This window comes from Vipera berus, assembly GCF_964194415.1.
Source record: "Vipera berus genome assembly, chromosome: 4".
Lineage (NCBI taxonomy): Eukaryota > Metazoa > Chordata > Lepidosauria > Squamata > Viperidae > Vipera > Vipera berus.
Window position 1 is genome coordinate 885,073 of NC_138206.1, and position 7,611 is coordinate 892,683.

General features: G+C 50.2%; 1 protein-coding gene across 3 annotated transcripts; it reads right to left on the reverse strand.

Annotated features, from left to right (window-relative positions):
- Nucleotides 1-611: 611 nt before the first annotated feature.
- ART1 (ADP-ribosyltransferase 1) lies at nucleotides 612-7,470 on the reverse strand. 3 transcript variants are annotated; one of them, XM_081326430.1, is made up of 5 exons: nucleotides 7,369-7,470; nucleotides 5,540-5,617; nucleotides 3,188-3,932; nucleotides 2,410-2,448; nucleotides 612-1,466 (listed from the first exon to the last, which is right to left on the reverse strand). In XM_081326430.1, the coding sequence occupies exons 2-5, from the start codon at nucleotides 5,606-5,608 to the stop codon at nucleotides 1,408-1,410; spliced, it is 912 nt and encodes a 303-aa protein (XP_081182556.1). In that variant the 5' UTR covers nucleotides 5,609-5,617; nucleotides 7,369-7,470; the 3' UTR covers nucleotides 612-1,407. The 3 variants fall into 3 exon arrangements, with proteins under 3 accessions (XP_081182556.1, XP_081182554.1, XP_081182555.1); XM_081326428.1 differs by having other exon boundaries at nucleotides 612-1,594; XM_081326429.1 differs by having other exon boundaries at nucleotides 612-1,594; nucleotides 5,540-5,661; nucleotides 7,369-7,452.
- Between the last annotated feature and the right edge of the window lie 141 nt (nucleotides 7,471-7,611).

Sequence of the window (7,611 nt, forward strand, 5' to 3'; positions counted from 1 at the left end):
GATGCACAACATCTACACGCCATTGAAAAGAGACAATCAAAAGGCCAAAAGAAAGCAAAACGAAAACAAAACACCTCCTTGCCAGCAATCAACATCCAGATAAGAACAGATTAAAACCAAGATTAACCCTAGACCAACAATCAAGAAGTAAAAAATACCCAAAGAAGAATCTTTCAACAAACAGTAAACAGCCTAGTCAGGGAACAAACAAGAACGCTCCTACCGATGCTGGCAGGAAAAGCAAAGAGCAAGTCTCTCTCCTTCTTAGCTCTGATGATGTTCCCTAGTTGGATTATGAAACATCTAGAAGCTCAGAGAGCACCAAGGCTCCCCTCCTCCTGCTCCTTCCTCCTCCTCCTCCTCTCTGCAACCCCCCCCCTTCTAGCACTGATGAGGTTCCCTAGTTGGGTCATGAAACGTCTGCAAGAAAACCACCCAGCTCAGAGAGCGCCAAGGACCCCACAGTCTTTCTTCTTTCTTTCTTTCTTTCTTTCTTTCTTTCTTTCTTTCTTTCTTTCTTTCTTTCTTTCTTTCTTTCTTTCTTTCTTTCTTTCTTTCTTTCTTTCTTTCTTCCCTCCCTCCCTCCCTCCCTCCCTCTTCCTCCTCCTCCTCCCCCCTTCTAGCACTGATGAGGTTCCCTAGTTGGGTCATGAAACGTCTGCAAGGAAACCACCCAGCTCAGAGAGCGCCAAGGACCCCACAGGAGATCAAAACCTGGGACCAGGTCTGTTAACTTTGGTTTGCCTTTGCTGGGTGCTATTTCATTCTAGGCTGATTGGTTAGTTTGGGATTCATTGACTTCCCAAATCTAGGAAACGGGTTAATTCTGTATCCAAATAAAATATACAATTGTTGCGCAATCGTGGTCAGAGAGGCTGACTTAGCGGAACCATCCAAGAAAATCTGGGCTTCCTTCGCATTAGCGTCTTGCCAACGTGTCACAGTATCAGTTAATATCAGTTCTCATTTATAAATCATGAATTCTCTGGGTGATGAACACAATCATACTAAATTCCTTCAAGGAAATTAAGATCTGGCCACTGAGCTAGACAGCCATTTTCGTGATGGTCGTCTGAAGTTTCTCCTGGGAACGGCAGTCAAGTTTCCGTTTTCATCTCTTCTGAAGGCAGAGAGTTGTCCATTTCCTCATTTGCACAATTGACGCTTTAAAGCAGGCGTGTTCAACCTTGGCAACTTTTAAGACTCGTGGACCTCCACTCCCAGAATTCTGGGAGTGGAAGTCCACCCATGTTAAAGTTGCCAAGGTTGAGAAACCCTGGACGAGGGGATCCTTCTGGTCTCTTCCAACTCTATCATTCATGACCGGCTGGGGGACTCTGGGAGCTGAAGTCCACAAGTCTTAAAGTTACCAAGGTTGGGCACCCCTGACTGAAACGGTGAGTCAAATCAAGCAACGAATTGCTCACGGACACCATGCCAAGCGGCCTCGTCTTCTGTGGCTGCTTCTGGAGAGGCAACCGCGGGAAAGGCTGGGGCTACATCACGGGAGGTCCAAGGAGCCCCACAGCAAGGAGAGGGCCCCAGAGGAGGAGCGGGGCTCGGCCTTCAGCGGAGAAGGGGCTCCAACCCCCACCTGCGCAGAGGAAGGGAGACGGGTTGGCTCCTGTCCAGACGATGCCACCCGCCCACCGCCCTCTTGGCATCCCTGCCCAAGAAGAGAGGATGAAGACGCCCCCACTTTGCAGGACCTCCATCCCAAGCAACCTCGGCCTCCAGTTCCACCATCATCCAAGGACAGCCTCCAGTGTGTGTGTGTGTGTGTGTGTTTGTGTGTGTGTGTGTGTGTGTGTGTGTGTGTGTGAAATCTACTCTGTTTCACCCCAGCTCTAAGGAGTACGATGATGGGGAAGGCGTGAAGATGGCGAGACCCTTCCCCACCCTTACGGTCAGGGATTGGGCCCTTCTCCCCCAGACCTGGCCTCTCCTGGGTCCGGCTGCCCCCTTCCTCCCTCCCCAGGCTTCCAGCCAGGGGTAAGAGTCAGAAGGAGGAGCGCCTTATAGTTTTGTGCCAGTCTGCTGTCCTAGTCAGTTTCAGTCACTTTCTCTCCTCTGTTCCCCTTGAAACAAGAATCCATTTCAGTTCTCAGGGCTCGGCTGGCCTCACCATCCCATCAGTCTGCCTTCCCCCTCTGCCCGCTTCTCCCCAGATGCTCCTTTGTCCACCTGGTTTGAGGGGAAATGTGGGAGACAGACCACCTGCCCCCTGCCCAGGCGGGGTCCTGAAGTTCATCCACCCCTTTCCCACTGCAGTGCCTGATGATACAGATGTTCCCTGTGGCTGATGGCCAACTGGACAGGGAAGCTGCCGGTGACCGGCTCGCTCCGAAACCAAAATCAGCGCGGTGCCCTGGGACACAGAGGCTCAGAACGGAGGTTGCCTTTTCTCACCTGATCTGAAGGGGCATCTCTGCGTCTTGCAGGTTTTCTCTGCAAAGGCAAAAGAAAATGGAGAGGGAGAACAGATCATTGGCCTTGCTGGGAACATTTGCATATCACCAGAGGATCCTGGGAAGCGTAGAGGTGATCACCGCAAGCAACGGAGAAGTGGGGTTTACCTACATGAATTAGGTATATTTAGCCTAATGAAGAAAAGAACTAGTGGGTGACATGATAACTGTCTTCCAGTATCTCAGGGGCTGCCCCAAAGAAGAGGCAGTCAAGCTATTCTCCAAAGCGCCTGAAAGCAGGAGAAGAAGCAACGGATGGAAACTAACCAAGGAGAGAAGCAACCCAGAACTAAGGAGAAATTTCTCGACAGAACAACTAACCAGGGGAACTCCTTGCCTCCAGAAACGGTGAATGCTCCAACACTGGAAGTTTTTAAGAAGAGACTGGACAGACATTTGTCTGAAATAGTTTGGAGTCTGCTCCTTGAACAGGGGGTTGGACTAGAAGACCTCCAAGGTCCCTTCCAACGCTGTTATTCTGTTCCACTCTTTTCTGGTTCAAGATTTTGATTCCTTGTTGTTCTGTTGCTAAATTGTGTCTAACTTTGTAGCCCCCCATGGACCACAGCACACCAGCCCCCCCCCCCGTCTCCACTGTCTCCCGGAGTTGGACCAAATTCATATTCATCATGTCGATGACACCGTCTAACCAGCTTCACGGCATTGAGGAAACCATCTAGCCATCTATCTAAGCGCCTGTCTGGTTCTTTAGCTGTTACCTTTCACAAACAGGCAGTTGTAGATGCTGGCGTCTTCAAGCGAGCGAAGGTGGATGAAGTTGGTCTCGTGAGCCTTGGTGAAGTTGACCACCATGAACTTCTCAAAGGGAGGGATGAGGACCTCTTCCTCGCTCGGGAAGAAGGAGTAGTTCTTGATGTTGACCCCGTAGCAGGTCTCGATGGTGAAGAAGGAGTCCGTGCCAAACTTCAGGGCGCTCTCGTTGCTCCGCGAGGAGGAGGTGAATTGTCCGAAGCGGACCATCTTGGAGCGCTCGGAAGTGAAGCGGACATTCCTGACCCCGCGGTACGCCTTGTGGCATCGGGGCTGAGCGGTGACGCCCAGGAGGTGGAGGGCTCGCGTCAGGAGGAAATGGAAAGTCTTGAAATGGAAGTGGTTCAGATAGACGTCCCTGGTGCGCCCGGCTTCCCTCACAGCCGCGTTGAAGTCCCTGTGGAGACGGCCTTGGGCGGTGTAGGCCATGAGGGCGATGGCGTGCTCCGCTTTCAGGGGGGCGGACTTCGGGAAAGAAGGCTTCCTCTCCCTCCACACGGAGGCCGCCTCTGCCCAGGCCTCGGCGTAGGCCCTGTTGGCGACAAACTCCGTGCGGTTCAGCTCTGCCAGCTCCGCTTCCATCTGCTCCACGCAACCCTTGTACTGGTCATCGAAAGAGGTTGAGGCCATGTCGAGGAGCACCTCCTTGACCGGGAAGAGGTCTCTCCTTATTTTGAGGGGGAAAGCAAAGACCTGAAGCAGGAGGAGAATGCGGGTGGGCAGAAGGAAGCCGGTGGCCCAGATAGCGATGGCTTATAAGGCTACTATAGAGGAATGGACTTTAAAGGTTTCTGACCTGGCAGAAATGGCAAAGATCTCGGCTTATTTGAAAGATCATTCGCAAGAACGCTATATTATGGAGTGGAAAAAATGGATTGAATATATCCAGAAGAAATATGGGACTAAAAAGTTTCATTTAGCATTTGAATAAGTCTTCCTTTCTATTTTCTTTTTTTTATATATATATGAAATATTAGTATTGTTTGTAGTTATATTATATGAGCTAGAGAGTGATAGATTTAAGAATTTATTGTCGGTAGCATATGGATGCTTATGATTGTTCTTTGTTTTTATACCCTGTACTTAGCTCTGGGAAGTGGGGGGGAGGGGGGAAAGGGGGGGAGAGGGGATTGCTAAAGATAAAATGTATTTTAAAACTTTTCAATAAAAAAAAGGCTATTTTGACATTTTTACTGTACTGAATGTTTTTGAGGAGAGGAGGGAAGAGAAGAGAAGAGAAGAGAAGAGAAGAGAAGAGAAGAGAAGAGAAGAGGGGAGGGGAGGGGAGGGGAGGGGAGGGGAGGGGAGGGGAGGGGAGGGAAGGGGAGGGGAGGGGAGGGGAGGGAAGGGGACAGGAGGAGAGGAGAGGAGAGGAGAAGGGAGGGGAGAGGAGGGGGAGGAGAGGGAAGGGAGGAGAGGAGAGGACGGAAGGGGAGGAGAGGGGAGAGGGGAGGGGAGGGGAGAGGTGAGAGAGGAGGGGAGGGGAGGGGTAAACCACACTTCTCCATCCTAGCACCTTCTAGCTCTGGCTGGTTACAATTCCAACAGAGCCTGAAAAGTCTGGGCGATGTGGTCCCTCGCATCTGGAGGGCCACATGTTGGTGAAGGCCGACCTCACACCTCCTCCAGATCCTAACCAGCCTGTCTGGAGACCTGCCGTCTGTGGCTCTTAACAGGGTTGTGCCTCCTCAGATGGAGTCAGTGACAAGATGGGCTCTTCCTGCAGTTACAGAGTGCTTTATTTGGAAGAGAATAGAACAGTTTATTTGGCCAAATGTGATTAGACACACAAGGAATTCGTCTCCGGTGCAGAAGCTCTCATTTATGGCTCTGGCACAGACACACACACACACACACACACGTCTATTTCCTAAACCAACAGACTGTTTCCCGTCTAGAGTCTCTTACAGGATGACCTGCCTTCAGTTTATCCACATCACGACAACCCTGTCGGGTAGGTTACCTGACAGAGGGATTGACTGCAGCAGGGTCACCCAAGGGGACTGTCCATCCCTGAGTGGGGAGGTGAATCCCAGCCTCCCAATCTTAGCTCCACACTTTAACACCTTTACAACACCACAGAGGGTGATTTAAAAAGTCTACACAGAACTTCAGTGTCTCATTTGTTGGCTTTGCTTACTTCCCCCCCGCCCCCCCCCGGTGGATTTTTCTTGAGGGTCTCAAAACGCAGGGATACCTTCAGCGGGCCTGATAAAAGCGCCGCTTCCTTATGGTTTTGGGAAGAGTCTATTTTCATGCCTTTGCTTGCCAATGGCCATTGCAGGGCTTCCCCTTCATACCTGAACATCCCCCACAAGCAGCCACATCCAACACAGCGCCAGGGATGTTGGGAAGGAGAGACGCTTCATTCTCCACTCCTTTCAAAGCAAAACAGAGAGACTGTCATTCCTGTCCTTCCTGCCTTCAAAATAGAACAGAACAGAAGAGAATAAGAGCGTTGGCAGGGACCCTGGAGGTCTTCTAGTCCAGCCCCCTGCTCAACCAGAAGACCTATACCATTTCAGACAAATGGTGGTCCAATCTCATTTTAAAAATCTCCAGTGATTGAGCACCGACAACTTCCAGAGGGAAGCTGTTGATTTATTTATTTATTTTATTTATGGGACTTATATGCCGCCCTATCTCCCGAAGGACTCAGGGCGGCTCACAACAATAAAACAGCTATAAAAAAACAGTAATACAAATATTAAAAAAAGAATTAAATTACAAAGCCCCATAATTAATTACTAAAACCAATAAGATTAAAACAATATTAAAAAAAAAACCCATCCTCAGTCCCAGTCGGCCAGTTGGAAAATATACGTCTTTAGGTCGCGACGAAAGGACCGGAGATCTGGGGCCATCCGAAGTTCTCGGGGGAGCTGATTCCAAAGGGTGGGCACCCCGACAGAGAAGGCTCTCCCCCTGGGGGTCGCCAGCCGACACTGTCTAGCCGACGGCACCCTGAGGAGACCCTCTCTGTGTGAGTGCACAGGGCGGAGGGAAGTCGTTCCTGGCAGCAGACAGTCCTGCAAGTATCCCGGGCCTAAGCCAGGTGATTGTCCTCACCGTCAGGAAATTCGTCCTTATTTCTAGGCTGAATCTCTCTCTGATTAGTTTCTTCCCGTTACTTCTTGTCCTGCCTTCAGGGGCTTTGGAGAATAGGCTTGACTCCCCCCCCCCTCTTCTCTGTGACAGCCCCTCAAATATTGGAAGGCCACTATCGTATCGCCCCTAGTCATTCTTTTCATTAATCTAGATGTGCCCAACTCCAGCAACCATCCTTCATGTGTTTTAGCAGGGGTCTTCAAACCTGGTCCTTTTATGACTTGTGGACTTCAACTCCCAGAATTCCTCAGCCAGGAATTCTGGGAATTGAAGTCCATAAAGGGCCAAGTTTGAAGAGCCCTGGTTTTAGTCTCCGGTCCCCTAATCACCTTTGTTGCTCTTCTCTGCACTCTTTCCAGAGTCTCAAAGTGCGGTCTTATCAAGGCATTACAAAGCAGTGCCATCGTTTCACGTGATCTTGACTCTACGCGACACAGAAAACAGATTTGGGGGCTTACAGATCTCTTTCGGGATGTCCCTTCCCACCCACCCCCAACTCTCCATCCACCCGAAGCATCTCCTGAGCTGCAGGGATTCTTCTCCCATTAAACCAATCGGCCCTGGAAGAAAAGCGGAAACTAACATTCATCTTCCCGCCAAAAAAACATTGAGGAAGGCTAGGAAAAGTCAGGAGGGATTTTTCTACTGAAATTAAAGTTTCGATGCGGGGGGGGGGAAATCCATCTTTGGCAGATGCTGCCTAGACGTGGAGACCCAGGGAGCGTTATCCTTTTCGTTTGCAATTTGTTAAATTTTCTATAAGCAGAGGCCTGGTTAACTTTCAAGAAAATGGCCTCTGGGGTTGCCTCCAGGCGAGAAGGGCTGTGTACGAATTAAGCAAACAAACGAAGTCCACAAGGAGGCTATGGAGCAACTCTGCCAAACATCAAAACAGGACTCTCCCGTTCCCTCGCCAACTCTTGAGTTAGATGCAGGTAGAACATTGTTCTGCCTGAGGAGGAGAAGAATTAAGAGTTTTCAGGGTGGTCCAAACTGGGATTAAAGAAGGACCGATGTTTACCTTTCTTGGCACAGGCTGGGAACGATGGGGCTAGGTGGTTATGTCCACTTTCCTTCTTGCAGCCCTTTGTCTGCTTCCTCGGTGGCTCTTCTCAGCTGTGGGAGGCCGTCAAAGTGACAAGTGGACAGAGATACGATGCTTTTTATAGACCGCGCTGGAAAGTCTTGTTGCACCCGGGTTATATATATATATATACTCAACGGTGTTGTACACAAAGCCAGGGAAGGAAGAAGACCAGAAGTC

Bases quoted from the DNA above. Each gene is read 5' to 3' on its own strand.
- ART1 (XM_081326428.1), bottom strand. From the start codon at position 5,608: ATGAAGCGTCTCTCCTTCCCAACATCCCTGGCGCTGTGTTGGATGTGG. The intron at 3,933-5,539 runs GTATGAAGGGGA...CTCCTGCTTCAG, and splicing joins TGCTTGTGGGGGATGTTCAG to GTCTTTGCTTTCCCCCTCAA. The intron at 2,449-3,187 runs GTAACAGCTAAA...TTGCCTTTGCAG, and splicing joins CAACTGCCTGTTTGTGAAAG to AGAAAACCTGCAAGACGCAG.